General features: G+C 41.8%; 1 protein-coding gene and 1 long non-coding RNA gene across 4 annotated transcripts in view; one reads left to right on the top strand and one right to left on the bottom strand.

The window, feature by feature from the left end:
- The first annotated feature begins 776 nt into the window (after positions 1-776).
- Positions 777-18,521, top strand: part of CHRNA5 (cholinergic receptor nicotinic alpha 5 subunit) — a 28,350-nt gene continuing 10,605 nt past the window's right edge. The window contains exon 1 of one of the 3 annotated variants that reach the window (XM_048867333.2): positions 777-1,054. In XM_048867333.2, coding sequence (XP_048723290.1) covers positions 901-1,054 — 154 coding nt within the window. In that variant the 5' untranslated portion in view covers positions 777-900. Of the gene's footprint in view, positions 1,055-14,738; positions 14,870-17,042; positions 17,286-18,521 lie in introns of those variants that run through there. The other 2 variants (XM_075132995.1, XM_075132994.1) reach the window with 2 other exon arrangements.
- LOC125643982 (uncharacterized) lies at positions 5,175-9,098 on the bottom strand. Its single transcript, XR_007358882.2, has 2 exons — positions 8,557-9,098; positions 5,175-6,897 (listed from the first exon to the last, which is right to left on the bottom strand). It is a non-coding gene; the product is annotated as an uncharacterized LOC125643982 (long non-coding RNA).

Raw genomic sequence — 18,521 nt, 5'->3', positions numbered from 1 at the left:
CAAAACCTCAGCCCCATCCAACTGCCCCCTGCTCCCTGTCCCCCAGGACCCTTTAGCCCTTATCCAACCCCGCCTTTACCATGCTGCTCAGAGCAGCAAAGCCCGGGGTCAACAGGATGGTACATGTCTGGCATGATGTCCAAACATAAGGCCATCTGTGATGCCTGCCATAAGCTCATACACATGGCCTACAGCATCTGAGCACGGGCCACAGATGTGCAGCACAGCGTCCAAACAAGGACAACCCTATTGTGCCCAGTGTTAGCTGCCTGCCAGGTCATTCTCAAGCTGCATGAGGGCCAGGGCTGCTCCTATGCCACAGGGCAAGGAAGAGAGGTCTGAGAAACAAACCCCTCATTACCTCAGCTGCGGCAGGTGTGCTGCCCCTGCTGTGCCCAGGCCCTTCCGGGACCCCTCCAGGCAGGGGGCTTAGAGTGGCAGGGGGGCTCGCACCCCTGGCTACATGTATAATCAAGCTGAGTCGCGCACATTAAGCACAAAGCTTCCAGCTCAAGATAGACCCTCCACTTTATTCAGACCACTTTAAGCACCGCCCCCATGTATCTTTTGTGATACCCCCCCCCCCCTTCGGCCCCCTCGCTTCAGGGCAACAGAGCAGGCCGCTCCTTTCCCGCCCTCCCCTTCAGAGGAGGAGAGCACGCGCCCCGCGGGGAGGGACACAACGAGTCCCTAACGGTTTCCGGAGCGCCCCGAAGCGGGGGTGTCTCGCCCCGTGCCCCGCCCACTCCTCCTCTCCCCCCCGCCCCCAGCGAGGGGCAGAGCAGGGTAGCCTCGCCGCGCTGGGGAGACGCTCCTTCCTCGAGTGTGAGGCGGAGCTGCCTGAGGCTGCGGCTCCGCGCGCTCTCTGGGCTGCCAGGCGGCGCCGCGCTGCGCTGAGCGATGGCGGAACGGGGAATCCAGGCGCGGCGCGTCCTCTCCCCCGGCAGCCGCCTCCTGTTCCTCCTCACCTGCCTCTTCGTGCCCCTGCTCGGGGTGCCCGGTCCGGCCGGCAGAGCCACCGCCGCCAGGGGCAGCGCCCGCACCCCCTACACGGGTAAAGGGACCACGGCTGCACGCTCCCCGGTGTGGGCTTTGGGGGTGTCGGGGAGGCAGCCGCGTGTATGTTAGGAGGGAAGGTGAAGTGAGGCTGAAGAGGGGTTAGGAGAGGGGGATATAGCGGGTATGTTGGAGATCGTGGAGGGGTTTGGAGAAGGGGTATGTGGGGGGTGTCGTGGAGGGATTTGGGGAGGGGGATGTAGGAGAGGGGGTCGTGGAGGGGTTTGGGGAAGGAGGATGTAGGAGAGGAGGTCGGGGAGAGGTTTGGGGAAGGAGGATGTAGGAGAGGGGGTCGTGGAGGGGTTTGGGGGAGGGGGATGTAGAAGAGGGGGTCGGGGAGAGGTTTGGGGAAGGAGGATGTAGGAGAGGGGGTCGTGGAGGGGTTTGGGGGAGGGGGATGTAGAAGAGGGGGTCGGGGAGAGGTTTGGGGAAGGAGGATGTAGGAGAGGGGGTCGTGGAGGGGTTTGGGGAGGGGGATGTAGAAGAGGGGTCGTGGAGGGGTTTGGGGGAGGGGGATGTAGAAGAGGGGGTCGGGGAGAGGTTTGGGGAAGGAGGATGTAGGAGAGGAGGTCGGGGAGAGGTTTGGGGAAGGAGGATGTAGGAGAGGGGGTCGTGGAGGGGTTTGGGGAAGGAGGATGTAGGAGAGGAGGTCGTGGAGGGGTTTGGGGGAGGGGGATGTAGGAGAGGAGGTCGGGGAGAGGTTTGGGGAAGGAGGATGTAGGAGAGGGGGTCGTGGAGGGGTTTGGGGGAGGGGGATGTAGGAGAGGGGGTCGTGGAGGGGTTTGGGGGAGGGGGATGTAGAAGAGGGGGTCGTGGAGGGGTTTGGGGGAGGGGGATGTAGGAGAGGAGGTCGGGGAGGGGTTTGGGGGAGGGGGATGTAGGAGAGGAGGTCGGGGAGGGGTTTGGGGGAGGGGGATGTAGGAGAGGAGGTCGGGGAGAGGTTTGGGGAAGGAGGATGTAGGAGAGGAGGTCGGGGAGAGGTTTGGGGAAGGAGGATGTAGGAGAGGAGGTCGGGGAGAGGTTTGGGGAAGGAGGATGTAGGAGAGGGGGTCGTGGAGGGGTTTGGGGAAGGAGGATGTAGGAGAGGGGGTCGTGAGGGGTTTTGCATACTATGTCAACTTTTTGAAAGACCAGACTCAAACATTTTAAATCTGATTTGAAGAACAAGTCAAGGCTTGAGCACTAGCTTTGCAGTCCTTAGGGCCAGTGCAGAAGTAGAGCTCAGAAGAATTTTTTATTTGATTTTTAATTAAAGTAATCTAGAGCGACCACGATTAAACAGACACAGCTTTATTTACCAGAAGATAGGGCAAAAACCCCACAAACAACCTTGTTTAGAGGTTGAGTCTTTTTTTCTTTGCCCTTGTCAAGCAAAATTTCTCTGGGTGCACACATACATATTTACAAATACTGATCACAACATCTCATTAGGTGGTTGTACAACTACTCCAAATAATGAAGAATGCTATTATTGTTATAATATCAGACCTTAGTGGGGTTTTTTTTGTTGTGTTTTGTTCTCTGTAAGGTGTATTGCATTTATTCACAACTGATGTGGTCATGGATTTGTGATGTATCTGCTTTGTGTGTTTATCTACATGCCAGAGGCAAACCATAGGAATGCTTATGATACATGACAAATATTTCTTATTGTTGAAATACCATTCTTATGGATTTATGATAAAATTCTGCTTGACTTATTCATTGAGTTAACCCTGTTGAAGTCCTAGGGGCTAATCTCAAAGTAAGGATTTGAGTTGTACAGTTTAAATTATAAAACACTCCACAAAACAAAATTGTATAGATAAAACTGTGCAAATTTAAAAGGGTAGTCAGCTCAAGCTTGTCCCAAAATACAGATGTTGTAAAATATTGCTTTTACAGAATTTAAGAGCAGTGAAATGTATAAGTCTTCCAAACAGTTGGTTTTAGATAAATATTCCACCCAGTTTAAAGTCCTAACATGGCAGTATTAAAAGCCTGAAAGTTAAACTCATTTGAAGCAAAAGTGAAATTGACTTAATTGATTTTCATTTTCTGAACTGGGATGCAAAAAATAAACAGTGCAAATCCTGAAATTTAAACTGGATTAAAACTGTGAACTTTAGTTTGAAATGTAACAAATCCTTACCTACGTTACTATCATGCTAAAAGTGATTTTTAAAGTTACTGTGAATTGTAGTAGTTGGAAGAATTATGTTTTCACTAAATGAGTCTCATCACAATAGAAAGAATAATTATATAGAGCTGTTAAAAAAAGGTCATAGTCAGGTACTTTTGTGGAGCCAAATCTTGCCCTTGGGTACAAGCATGCAACTTTTTCTTCAGTGAGAACTATCTGTATGTACTTGAAGGGAGAATTTGTTTCTCTCTTGGCCATTTTAACTAAAATAAAATTGTAATTTACTAAAAAATAGAAATTGGTAGTAGATATTTAACTAGTTGTTTGAAAACTGTGGTGCATTGGGGCAGTAAACTATATTATAGTATTGCTTTAGAATAGTATATTAAAATTGTGGGGGAAATCCTTTACAAGTTATTTAGTAAACAATTTATCAGATGTAGGTGTACTAAATTCCATATCACTTGGTTATTATGTATGCTTTCTAAACCCTTGAAAATTAAACTTCAGTTTTCTATTCATTACAACGTGGCTATGTGTGAGTGTGCATGTTGTAACTTTCTTCCTAGATTCAGAGTAGCAGCCGTGCTAGTCTGTATTCGCAAAAAGAAAAGGAGTACTTTTGGCACTTTAGAGACTAACCAATTTATTTGAGCCATAAGCTTTCGTGAGCTACAGCATCCGATGAAGTGAGCTGTAGCTCATGAAAGCTTATGCTCAAATAAATTGGTTAGTCTCTAAGGTGCCACAAGTACTCCTTTTCTTTCTTCCTGGAGTATCCCAGTTTTACAAACTGTAGTTGTTTGTTGCAAAACAAAATATGAGTTGATTGCCTTTAAATCAGTGAAGTGTTTTGTAATATAGAAGAATTTCAACTTAAAGGATAAGAATTAGTTTTCTGAAGTGAACTCTGAGAGAAGCTGCATCTGTTAGAATTGTTGGACAAAGTTTCCTATATTTATCAGTTTACTTATATCATGATTCTCCTTTAAATGATTTTGCTTTCTTTTGCGAATATAAAAAAATTGAATTTTCCAGTAGACTGTAGAGAAATTAGGGAAGGGACCTCTTGTATAGTTCCACTCTGTCCAGAAATGAAAATCTTAATGTTTTATATTCTGGCAAATACATATGGAAAACATACTGGCATATCTTCTGAAATCTACTACTGTTCTTGCATACTAAAGAAGAGTACCTGATTTGTACAAGCCATGGGGACATTACATACCTGTGTATCTGAGATTGGAATCTAGTTGCATGAGCAGAATTCTGCTGTGGACAGATGATGTACCAGTGCACAACCTCTGCAGCATCAAGGGCTGCACTGGCAACTTGCCAGGAGCCTGAGGGCTGTACCTTATTTGTATAAGTATTTACAAAATTGTCAATTTAATTCCATGATGTGTACAGAATAAATTAAATTTGTATGAATAAAATGTTTCTAACCTTAAAATCCTTCATTATGTCTTTTCCTTTTCCTCTTTCCACTTCCCACTTTACTTTGTACACTTTTCCTACTTTTTCTCTCTCCTTCAACCTTTCAGATGTCTTTTTTCCTTCCAGATTTCCCCATCAGTTGTTTAATTGCAGCCTTCCCCAACATTCTGCATGTCCCTTCTTCTGTCCTCACTGCCAGGTCCTTGGTCAGCAAGAATGATGCCTTTCCCCTATCCTGTTCCTAGGCTGATAGTGGCCTATCCCATTGACTTCAATGAGGCCAGGATTGCCACACAGTGGCTCTGCTTTCCACTCCGAGGCTGCCAGCCAGCATCTGGCATTTGGTTTCTTCATCTACTTTAGCTGTTCAGCAGGAAGTAGACATCACTTCTGCTCCCCACTGAACTTATCACTGAGCAGAAGAAACTAATGCTAAACCAAAAAAGAATATTGCTAGGGCTCTTCAAAGCAGTGCATTTTATCATATGCACAACAGTGCTGCTGGTATTCAGTGATCCTGGAGACTGGTGGAGCAATAAACATCTTGGCAAGCCATAGGTTGAGACATTGTTATCTTTTAATATTTACAGTCGTGCCCACAATATGCTAAGCACAGTACAGGCATTCAAGAAGGGTGGCAGTGTAAGGTCTGAGGAGCTCTTAATCTAAGGACTGACAGACATGGGCAAGGGAAAAAATAGGTAATCTATATATGTCAATTTGATTCTCTGTAAGCAGCATGGCCATATACTATGATGATGCTGGTTTTCAGCAAGACTTGCAAAATCCATTAACCAGTGGTAAGTAGTAAGCTTTCCCTGCTGCCAAGCCATTAGTAGATATTTTGCCGAAGTTTTGATTTAAACGTTCCTTGCTTTTCTGACTGCAATAATAACCTTCTAAATGTGAACATAAAAAAATCAGTGTTGCCTTCTTTACTTCACAAACACAGCTCTGTTCGTCTGCTCATCTTTATAACGTTGCCAAGCAGTACCAGCACAGGGGAGGGATAGCTCAGTGGTTTGAGCATTGGCCTGCTAAACCCAGGGTTAAGAGTTCAATCCTTGAGGGGGCCATTTAGGGATCTGGGGCAAAAATTGGGGATTGGCTCTGCTTTGAGCAGGGGGTTGGACGAGATGACCTGCTGAGGTCCCTTCCAACCCTGATATTCTATGAAACAAACTTAAAAAATCTGGTCAGTCACACAGCTGCTTTTCAAACTTTTGCAGTTGTCAGTGTGAAACTGTCAAGTACATCCATTTCACTCTGCTGCTGCTGCCTAGGAAAAAGGAGTAGTAGAAGTATGCTCTGGGGTTATTTGCTAGGATAGAGAATAATTCTGCTCCCTGCAATAGCTAGATGGCTCTGATGGTGGGAGAAGAAACAGAAGGCTCTTCCTTTCTAGAAGCTAGAGAGAGTGAAGCTTCATACTCATAAGATATTTACTGGCCAGAGCTGATACAAAAAACAAAACCTCCCCCCTGCATCCCATCCCAAAAAAAGGAAAATACAAATACTACCACCCGTTTCCTTTTTATATCAGTTAGGCATGAGGGAGGGAAATCACTCCCCCAACCAACGTAGCCATACCAACAAAAGCCCAGTATAAACAAAGTTATACTCAGAAAAAGGTCCTTTTGCTGGTACAGCTTATTTCATTCAAAGAACTGTTAGTTATATTGGCAAAAATACTCTTACTGGTTCAGAGCAAGTCTGCATTACAAAATTAGGTCGACCTGAGTTATGTCAACGTACAGCTGCTGCAGTAATTACATCTCTTTTGCATGTCTACACGATGCTTCTTGTGTCATCAGTGCGCATCCTCACTGGCAATGCTTGCATTGATGCAGACAGCAGTGCACCCTGGGTAGCTATCCCACTGTGGAACTCACCACCATCTAGCACAGGGTGTTTTGGGAAGGGTTTACAATGCCTCATTGGGGCAAACGAGTCATACAGGAGTGATTGGGAACATGGTTTCAATGTTCCGTGATGTAGTTTTTTCCATCCCAGAATTTTATCTGCATCCCATAATGTTTCATGCATTTTTTCAAAAGCCGTGCAAACCCGTGCATCCTCCATCTCTCTGAGAAGCATGCACAGTTCTGCACTGTTTTGATGAGTGTTGCAAGCACAATGCACCTGATCCTGCAGTATCTGCAGAGGAACCGTGGGAAACTTGACAATTCTTTGGAGATCAGCTTGCTGTGGGATATGGAAAGAAATAATTCAAGGTTGTTGTTGGCATTCACGGAGCAGCTGCAGATGGTAGAGCACTGGTTCTGTGGACGAGAAACAAGCACTGACTGGTGGGATCGCATCATTATGTAGGTATGGGATGACTAGCGGTGGCTGCTGCTCTTTCAGATGCACATGGCCACATTCCTGGAACTGTTTGCGGAGCTTGCTCCAGCACAGCAACACCAAAATGAAACTGCACTGACAGTGGAGAAGTAAGTGGCAATTGCTGTGTGGAAGCTTGCAAGGCCAGGTTGCTATCAATCAGTCGGGAATCAGTTTGGAGTTGGGAAATCCACTGTATGGGTTGCTGTGATGCAAGTGTGCAGGGCCATTAATGGAATCCTGCTACGAAGGACTGGGCAATGTGCAGGACATACTGGATGGTTTTGCTGCAATGGGGTTCCCAAACTACAGTGGGGTGATAGATGGCATGCATACCCCTATTTTGGCATCAGACCACCGTGCCACAGAGTACATCAATAGAAAGGGCTACTTTTCTATGGTATTGCAAGTGCTGGGTGATCACTGGGGACGTTTTACCTACGTCAATATGGGATGGCCAGGGAAGGTGCATGACGCACACATCTTTAAGAACGCAGGCCTGTTCAGAAAGCTGCAAGCAGGGGCTTTCTTTCCAGACCAGACTTCTCAACATTGGGGATGTTGAAATGTCAACAGTGATCCTGGGAGACCCAGCCTATCCATTACTGCCGTGACTCATGAAGCCATACATTGGCCACCTTGACAGCAGCAAGGAGTGCTTCAACCACAGGCTCAGCAGAGGCAGAATTACACTGGCACTGTCTACTCAGGAGATCAGCCCTCAGGGAAAAAAATAGCCCAATGGTTATAGCTGCCTGCTGTGTGCTTCATAATATCTGTGAGGCAAAGGGGGAATAGTTTTTGCCTGGGTAGAGGTGGAATGACTGTCTGCTGACTTTGAGCAGCCAGATACCAGGGCTATAAGAAGACCTCAATGGGGAGCTATAGGGCTCAGGGAGGCTTTGAAAGACCATTTTAATTGTGAGCCACAGTAATGTGTGTTGCGCCTGGCATTGTTTTTTTGCATCCTGGTATGAACCTTGTAATGAATGCTGTGTGTGTAGTAATATAACATTGCGAATGCACATATTGCTATTATCTGTGAATGATGTCAGCCCCAGCCAGCATATGTTGTGAACTAATAAAGATTAAGTGTCCATAAATAGACTTTTATTCCAAACCCATGCTAATAGACATATTTATAATTGAATGAAACTTTATAAATACAGAGAAAAGAACATTTGAAGGGGAAAGAACAGTCATTGTCATTTCACAAACACATATACCAATTGTGTCTCTCACAGGTCAGTGTATGTGCAGCAGCCCCAGATACCATGTGGGAATGAGGGGTGTAAGGAGGTCCTGGAATGTCGTTCTCTATGGGCTGCAGAGGGAGGAGAACACAGGTCTGTTGAACCTGAAGATCAACAAAAGTCTCCAGCATGTCTGTTTGACGCTTGAGAAGTGCTAGCATCTCCTGCTGCACATCCCTCTCCTTTTCCTGTTCTGTTCTGCAGGGCCCTCTCTGCCTAACTCTACAGGGGAATGAGAAGCAGATAATGAATAGAATTGCTATTTCACTACCTCTTCTAGCATGATTAAAAAGGAGTAAATGAACAGATATGTCCCTGCAATATCAAAGCAAACGACATACTTACCAGAGGTTCTTTCCCCTGCATCAGACTTGCCTGCGCTGGACTCAAAACACAGGTCCTGGCTTGCTGTGCTACTGAATCACTGGTCGCCTCTCCCCCATACTCCTCCTCCTGCTCTTCCTCATCCAACAACTCCTCCTCACTGTTCACTCTGGGGTCTGTGACTCTGACTCCTCTGAAGTATCCGCAGAGCTCTTGGGGGTGGTGGTGGTGTCTCCGCTGAGACATGCATGCAGCTCTTTGTAAAAGCAGCAAATCTGTGGCTCTGCACCAGAGTGACTGTCAGACACCATTGCCTTTTGTTACGCCTGCCGCAGCTCCTTGGCTTTCATGTGGCATTCCTGCGGGTCCCTTTTGTAGCCCTTTTCCCCCATGCCCCAAGCGATTTGCTCGTAGATATTGACTTTTCAGTAGCTGGATTGGAGCTGTGCCTGCACAGCCTCTTCTCACAGACTCAGGACACCCACCACCTCCTGTGTACACCAGGCTAGAGCAGCCTGCAGCATGTAGCCAGCACAGTCAGCTGGGCAGTTGCTAGGTGAGCTCTCCACACCAAGCAAGCAGGAAATGGAATCTCAATAATTCACAGTGATTTAGAGGACAGGGCATATACCTGTGTGTCTGGTAGGGATGTAAAATAGTAACCAGTTAACCAGTAAGCATTAGTGAGCAGCCCCAGCCACGCCGGCTGGCCGACAGGAGCAACCGGCAGTTAACTGGTTAAACGATATAATTTTAATAGTTGAAATGGTTAACTTTTTAAAACAATATTTACATCTCTGGTGCCTGGCCACCAGGCAGCAGAGTTCAAAACAGTGACCAGAGCAGTCATGGTGGGGCACTGTGGGTCATAACACAGTCTCTACACTGTGGGACATAAAAAGTTTAACATAAATAACACAGTGTTTACACTGACACTGAATTGATCTAACTACGTCAACCTAAGCGCTATGTCTCTTGCAGAGGTAATTATTAAGTCGGCATAGCGGGCGAGTTACATTGCTGGGAGCAACATTTTAGTGTAGAGGCTTACAGAGTTAGGGCAAGATAAGCCTTACAGTTCATAAACTCTGTCTTCACTAGGAATGGCAAACCCTTTCTAGTGTAGGAAAGGCCCGAGTAACTGTGGGGATGGCATGAAAGCCTGATTTTTTCACTGCCTTCCAAGTGCATCAATAGTCCAGGAACACACACTGAACATTGTTCATTTCTATTAAAACATATAAAAATTACAAATTACCATTCTGAGTCTTTTTCTGCTTTCCCTAGTGTAAACAATGAGGAGCCCTTGTGGCACCTTCGAATTTTTTGTTTGTGTTGTTTTGTTTCTAGTTTGTCACCTTGCTTTTACAGAAAAAGGAACTAATGATCTACTGTTAAATGGTACCTGGATTGCCAAAGATTTCTTGCCAAAAAAAAAAAAAGCAAAAATATCTTTAGAAAAAGATGGGCAGCAAGGATTGTCTGAAACAATTCTATAGTTTTCACTGGGAAAGAATTTTCCTTTAGCAATTGAAGGATTGAGTTTCAATCTACCTTCAGTTTTTGATTAAATACTTCTGATTTTGGCATGAATGTGGGGGAAATTCAGCATCCAGGACCTCATTAGGTGGGGACAATGAGTTTTGTTTAGAATTGCTGTTTATGTGGTGATGTAGTCTAAAGTACTTTAGGGCTCCTGGCCTTGAACGAAACAATTTTTTGCAATCAGATTACATTTGTGATTAGGACAAATTGACAGGCATCAATTGAATATTAAATTCATTGTCAGTCATGCTCCTTTATTCGGGAGCTTGAATCTGATGCAGTGGAGTGAATATTCCATTGCTCAATGGAGAGGCAAAAAACGACAGAGGTTTCTCTCTGGGCAAAGCATGGTAAACTGCTTCATGCATTGCACCCAATATTGAGATGTAAATTCTTTCATCTCTTCTACCAAGGATTTGAGCATTTTTCATCTTTGAAAAACTCATCAAGAAATAAAAGTGGAAATTCAGTTTAACCCAAAGGTACCTTTGGGGGTTGTAATGAAAGTGTTTGTGTAACTCTAAAAATACTTTTCCTATCAACAGTTGAAGTTTCTCTGAAATAAGGGGATACAAGTTGGACTGAATCTCTAAATAAGTAACTAAATTACTATGTTAAAATGAGGGCAAATGTGATAGAAGGAAGTTAGAAAGAGGTGTAATGATTACTGTAACTTTTTCCATTGCATGACCAGGCAGGGGTGCTGGAACAATTTGTATAGTGGGAGTGCTCAGAGCCATTGAACCAAACCGTAAACCCTGTTATATGATGGAAACCACTTCAAGCCAGGGGGTGGTGCACACCCCCAGCACCCCTAGTTCCAGCACCTATGTGACCAGGAAATCATCAAATCTGTCTGAAGATGTACCTATTATACTTTCAGTTATATGGCCTCTGTTCCCCTTTCACTGCTGCTCTACCAAATCTGCCCATAGATTTAATATTTATAATCTACATATTCTGCTTGTTTGCATCGATGGCAACTATAAAACTTTTTATTCTTTTTTATGAGTTGCAATACAGAAATTGTGTAATTGAGTTCCCCATTCATTGGCACTGGTGAAACACTTTCTTAAATATTTAATTTTAACAATTGAGGTAAGGGCATGCAAATTTCAGTATATTTTGTTAATATTAAGATTTACAAAATTTGCAAAGAGGCTTTATTCTAATTAAGTTTCATGACCAAACCTTTATATGTTATCAAATTTTGATATGTAGTAAGGTATTACTGGTAGCAATTTTCTTTAAAAATCATTTTACTTTAGTTTCTTTAAGTTAGTATTAACACTAGTTATTGGAAGACTGGATGACATGGTGTTTTACACCTCTGGCATTTTGTAGAGCAGTCAGAGATTGAAATAAATGTACAGAGCAAACTCTTCTCACCACTACAGGCTTTTTCTGAAGAACTAGATTGTCCCAGTAGTGTGGGGAAACTTGTGCTGCTTCACCATGGGTCATTTCTATTCTGTGGCTAAAGGAGGGACATTGTTCTTTGGGACTGACAATCCATCACTGCATTCTGACACATTTCAGGATGTGAGTTTGTGATGAATAAGATATCACAGATATATATAAAGTTTGCTGTGCTATAATTGATTGTACCATTATTCCTGTCTCCTGTGAGTACTTAGAGTGGGCAATACATTGTCCCTTTTTTGTTGAAAATATTGTGCTCTACATCTCTGAATCTCAAGGAAAAGAATCATTTTAGTCAAAAGTTTGTTCTTCAGACTTGCTGTTATCTACACACTTAAAGCACAAAAATGAATCTTTGTAACATTTAAACGTGTTTATAGCTACTTCATAAGTACACTTATTCTTGAGTTGTTACTTATGTTTCCAAATACTGAAAATAAGATGTTCAATATATTCTAATAGGATTAGAAAGTTTAATTTTAGTTTTTTTATTGTATTTCTTGAAAATATAAATACCTGTCAGAAAAACACGTAGGGTAAAATTTCCAAAAATGCCTAAATTCATTTTCAAAAGTGACTTAGGTACTTAGGGGTTCAAGCCTTAAAGTAAGTAAATGGGAATGAAACTCCTAAGTCACTTAGGCATTAAAAAACTATTCAGTGTTTGGTACAAAACAGCCATCCCTAATCATAAGATTTTTAATAAAGTGTTACTGTTAATTACTCTAAGCTTATTTTTTTTACTTTGTACTGTTTAAAGTACAGCTTTTAGATTATAGAACTTTTTCACCCTTTTAAAAGTAAGACTCTTGCTTGGTAATGGAGCAGAAGTAAACATGGCTCATTTTTTTTATATTTACCATTCTTGATTATTTATATGCCAATATCAATAAAATCAGAATAGTTTTCAAATACAAAAGCATGTCAGGCCTCTGTCAACACTGACTACATTGTTGCTGTCCATAGTGGATTAACCAAATAGGTAGATTTAAAAATGTAGAGCATATGTCATCCCAGGCAACAATTTTAAAGGTGACCTACAAAGGACTTGTTTTTAAAATTGCCCTGTTCTCAGCCCATACGTGCTCCAAATTTAGCAAAGGCTTTTTCCTGATAGTTTTGTACTTTTATAAGTATATTTATACAATGTGGAACAGCATCAAACATCCATTGCATTGGGAAAATGAATTTTAAAAAGGAAATGGCAAACACATACTTTACTCAATGACCAGAAAAATTTGCTCATTCATACTCTTTTTTGGAAATATTTGAAGTGGTGGCAATAGAAAGCTGATGAAAATAATCTTGCTTCTCAGTTCCTTAGTACAGAGCTGTTGACAGTAGGTGAGATTTTAAATAATGTCTTGATCAGCTTTGAATTAAACTGGATATAATAAACAATTGATACAACTTTATCGCTAGCCACTTGAGCAATTAGATCGTTCAGAAATAGCTTCAAGTTTAACTAGAAGCAAGAAAATTATCTTTTCACTGAGAATTGAAATATCCCAGTTATAGATATTATGCCTTAATTAGTAGCACACTCATATCCTAACTTTAAAAAAAATCAGTGTGAGATTGACAGCTGTGGATACTGACAGCTTCTTTCTACAGAATAGTTGTCATGTATTTATGTACCAGATATGGACTAGAGTTGCCAGTTTTGGTTTGACATATTCCTGGAGGTTTCATCACATGACATAATCTTTAATTAAAGATTAACCTTTAATTCCTGGAGCCTTCAGGACAATCTGGGAGGGTTGGCAACCCTAATATGGACTGATCACAGAGTTTGCTTATACACATCACATGTGTTCATGATAAGATGCTTTAATGCTCTGCCAGACATGGCTGAGGTTCATTTAAATTAGGTATTTACTCATAACACCACCTAGTCGCTGAATAGTATAATACAGTTTAGCATTCCATTACACCTCCCCTTTTATGTTCTACATTCCTGCCATTTACAATGTGTACGCTATCATGCTGTCTTTGAAGTATGTATGTCTGCTAAGTGTCTGCTAAGTGTATGTCTGCTAAGTGAATCATGCTGGTTTTCTAATTACACGACCTGCATGCGTAACAACTTGTCATCTGGCTAGCCATTAGTTGCAACAACTGGCTGTGGTTGGTCCAGAATCCTTGAATCATCATTGTCTTGTTCTGCATCTGCCATCTGTAGAGTCTGCTTTGTTGATTGTTCTCTTTGAGGCGCATACTGTCAATGCCAGCTGTTTCTGTTGAACTCTCTACTGTTGGTCTTGATCAAATATGATCTGGATGCTGAATTATTTCTCTTTATGACAGCTAGAGTTGTCCATCCCTTTTCTCCATCCAATTAAATACGAACACAGTGACCAGGTTCTAGACCCAGCAGTTCTCTGAATGACATCTGTTGTAAAAGTGTTCATAAGCTCTTTTAGCCCTTGTATCCAGTTTGGCTACTCTCTTCAGGTCTGGCCACTTTGGAGATGGATTCTTTTCCAAAATTGGAACAGTAGTTCTGATTTTCAGTAGGGGTCAGAGGATTTTTCGGTCTGCATTGTGCTGTCCTTTCAATTTTTTGCCTTTCTGTTGAGACTTGAAGAAATCAAGCTAATCAGGTGCTAATTTTAAGATGTGGATTCTTGCCTATTAGAAACCAAATTATTCATTTCACACAGTCTTCCAAACTACTCTGGACTCTCCCAGCCTTTAATGGTCTGGGCTGAATTTGAATGAGCAGCCTCGACTAGCCTCTTTACTAGCCCTATGTGTCATCCAGTCCAGCTTGATTTTAAAAAAATAATTGATAACAAAAAAGGAGTATTGGCAAAATGATACGGAGTGTTATCTAAGTTACTATCTGGAAGGTATTTAAAATATTTTGTAACAAGCTGCTACCCATACAACCTGTATGAATACAAAAGAGGGCCAGCATAAAGTTTGTAGATTTGGGGGTTTATCATATTGCAAAAAATGTTCGTACTGAAGCCCAAGGTATTGCTTATAAATATGAGTAGCTGATAACTTGAAAAAGTACTGATCTGTGGTCTTGAAAGAGAAAAGGAATTAAAAGGCATCACAGAAGCTATTATTTGCATACTCCCCCAATGAAATAAATTAGATCTTTGGAAAATTGTGCACACCTTTGTTTAAAATGGAATTGAATGCCAAATGTCTAAAATAAACATTTAAGAACATAAAAATCCCATCTACATTAGTGAATTAAATTTCATGTTTAATAGGATTTCCATGTGAACATTTAGAGCATGTGTAGCCTGAAGATAACAAATTTCTGTTCAAGATATCTCTTTACAGAAATGTAGAAGATAATGTGAAGTGCCAAGCACCATCAATGCACAACTTTCTATGCCCCTGGTCCAAGGTCAGTTCATGAAGAAAGAATGTCAAACTGCATGGTCACTCAAATTGTATGACAAATTCAACAGATAATTGTCAGTGATAGAAAAGAAAGTTGTATTAATCGTAACACAAAAAAGGATATTTCATGTATTTTCAAAGGATTAGGCTCAAATGTAGAAAACACTTCATGATTTGATGAAGAAATGAAAAATATGGAGACAGAGGAATAGTTCTCTCAGTATATTGTGTCTTCAAGTAGTATAATTTTAAACTGCTGTATAAACTGCTGCAGGGTTTGACAAATTCACTTGCCCACTTATCAGTCACAAATAGGAAACATTCCCTGGCTCGTGAGGGTTACATTCAGCTTCTGCAGAATATAGGATTTCACTAAAAAACAAACAAACAGAAATTTCCAGCCCTTAGGGCATCTGCAAAGATAACTTTCTGAATATGAATTAAATTAACTGTAAACTAATAGAGTTGTATTCTGAAACTGAGGTGTTACCCTAATTCTGAAAGCAGCACACAACACGAGGCATTAAAGTGCTGCCGGAGTTGGTGGCAGAAGGAGTCCTTTACCCAAAACCATTCCCTGGCAGCAGACCTGCACTGTTGCTGCTACTCCAGCTCTGAAGACTAGAGTAGTGTTTTTGCTACTTGTTCTCCTGCTGAGGGCGAAAGAAGAGCTAGTTAATAGCCATAGTGGCAAATCTGACCCAAATCTGCACTGTGCAGAAGAATGCAGGGTATCCCCCTGGAGCTGGGCTCTGTAGTGCACAGGTTGTGGGCCTTCTCTTTACAAGTTCCTCAGATCCCACCTCCCATTCCTACACAGCGGAATGTCACTGATTTTGCCACAGGAGGTCCCTCCACTGCTGAATAGAAGGGGACAGAATTGTTTGCCTCTAAGCGTGTGAACTATTCCATTCAGATGAACGGGGTGTTAATGCTGAAACCTTGCTATTTCTGATTTAGTTTTACCCCTCAAATTGATATGCCTGGAACTTTAGGGTGAACTTAACTCAAACCTTTACATGCTGTTGACAAATAGGGTAAATCTTCTGTATTTAATGAATACTGAATGGATTGCCGGAGTTTAGGCTCAGTGAGATCTCATTCCTGCTTACTGAAAGAGAATTTATGGTTTAGGGGAAGACTGCTGAAAGGTATTTGGTCTAAGGCTCCATTTCATATCCATTTTTTGTACATGTTCATTCATGCAGGGGTTTGTGGAAGGAAATTCAGATTTAACTACAAAATATTACTAATATTACAGTGAACTACAACTGAATTTGTTAACACTATTGCTAGGATTTCCAGGATACAGTCTGCTATCTACAAGGCAAAAATAATTGTTGCTCTCTCCTGTTGGTGGCAACAATATTGTCCATAGCCTGTTGTTGAAAGAAAAAGATCCTCCATCACCGATATGTGTATTTTCCAAGGTTTATGTATTAACAATGGAAAAGCCTGTGTACTGTATCAGAGAAACAAAATTCAAAGGGATTACTGATAATAACAGTATGGCTGCCTGCCATAGAGTATACAGAGGTAGATGACTCTTAACCTGTCAAACCCCCTTATCTTTTCATGCTTTGTGTATCAATTTTATAGGACCATAAAAATTGCAGCACTGATCAGATCAGTGGCCTATTTAGTCCCATAGTCAAAACTGGCAAGTAACAACTGCACCAAAGGAAAATGAAAAAACGCTATTATGGGCTTAATCCTAGGGAGTTAGTGAATCTTAGGTCCTGAAGCATGAGTGTTGATAACATGTATATTTTTTCATCCTGGTTAGTGTAACTGAGGCCAGCATATTCATATGAACATCTAATCATCTTTTAAATCCTACTAATCTCTCCTCACTAATAGTTTGTCACAATGAGTGTTGCGTGTTAATTTTTGTATTAAAATATTTGTAATTGGTTTTAAGTATTACTTTAATTGCATTTATTGTCCCCTTGTGCTTCTATTATAAGATGGGGTATATAGGAGTATCTGAGTGACTTTTTCTGTATCAGAGGAACAGCCGTGTTAGTCTGTATTCGCAAAAAGAAAAGGAGTACTTGTGGCACCTTAGAGACTAACCAATTTATTTGAGCATGAGCTTTCGTGAGCTACAGCTCACTTCATCAGATGCATACCGTGGAAACTGCAGCAGACTTTATATACACACAGAGAATATGAAACAATACCTCCTCCCACCCCACTGTCCTGCTGGTAATAGCTCTGTATCATTCACTATTTTATTTACTTCTGTATGTTGGATAGATTCACCTCCTCTCTAAACTAAATAGTCTTAATCTTTTTAATCTCTCCTCATATGGAAATCTTTTCATGTCTTTAATCCTTTTTGTTGCCCTTCTTTGGACCCTTTCTGTTTCTGCAATATCCTTTTTAGATGGGTACCAATACGGAGCACAGAATTTCAGGTGAGGACAAGCCATGAATTTATGTAATGACATTATAATATTTTTAGGCTATATTAGGAAAGGAATAGAGAATAATACTGATATCTTACTTGGGTTTTTTTATTGTCTGTTTTTACTCCATTTACCTTGAGCAGGTCACAGTGATGCCTAGCTATTTTTCCTGAGTGGTTTCAGTCAATCTAGAACCTCATTGGTGTATATGAGCATTTACATTTTCTTCCATTATATATGTTCAGTTCCTTAACCACAAACCACATTACCCTCCCCTGCACAGTGCGGAGGCTGGCATAATAGAAACCAAACCAGCAGAGTTGAGGGTGAGAGGGAAGAATTGCTGCTCTACTTTCTTCCTGGCCCTTCCTTGCTGGTATAGGGGTTTGTGGTTGGGAGGGATGGGGAAGAGCCAGAGCCAGGCAGCATTTACTTTCTGCTGCAAGTTCCCTTGAGTTTGGATGTGTTTCCAAGTTATTGCTAGGTTTTTTTCAAGTAGTAGTTCCCTTCCTCCCGCCCCCTCACAATAGCTGCAACTCCTACATTCCAAATGAGTTAATAAAGTAAACATTAGGGATGTAAAATGTTAACCAGTTAACCGATAAGCATTAGTCTTACTGGTTAACCCAGCTTAACCGTTAATCCCCGAGCAGGCTGGCCCACCAACCCCAGCCGCGCCAGCCGGATCGGTCCCAGCCCCTCTCCCTTTAATCGGTTAACCATTTAAACAAAATATTTTTTAATTGTTTAAACTGTTAACTTTTTAAACGATATTTACATCTCTAGTAAACATGAGTTCTTAAATAACCAAGAAATACAGTAACAGTTTTAAAACTTGACCTTACCTGGTGTTAAGAGGAAAAATACACAATAGTCTTTCATTTTGCTCTGATTTGAAACAATTACACCCAAGGTTCAGTAGAGTAGGACATATACAACCATATTAGTGAATGTTTTATATGATGCTGTTCTAACCACGAGATGAAAGTATTCCTTTTGTCTGAATTCCTTCCACCTTACTCCACCGAAGCAAGAAGGCAAAAAAACCTGTCAGTCATCCCACCTATAAAGGATGCTGCAACTCCTTTCTGACTCAGTTTTTATGTTTGCGTCATGGGAGGATGAGACTTACATTGACTGGTGCCCATTTTGGGGAGGGTTTTGTAGTATGGTTAAAATGTGTTTGAAACCACACTATTATGAATAAATAGCTGTAGTTAGTTTAGTGGCATTATCTAGTTTAAA

Source organism: Caretta caretta, chromosome 10 (genome assembly GCF_965140235.1).
Source record: "Caretta caretta isolate rCarCar2 chromosome 10, rCarCar1.hap1, whole genome shotgun sequence".
Taxonomy (NCBI): Eukaryota; Metazoa; Chordata; order Testudines; family Cheloniidae; genus Caretta; species Caretta caretta.
The sequence above is the reverse complement of the archived record's forward strand: the minus strand, read 5'-3'. Positions and strand labels throughout refer to the sequence as shown.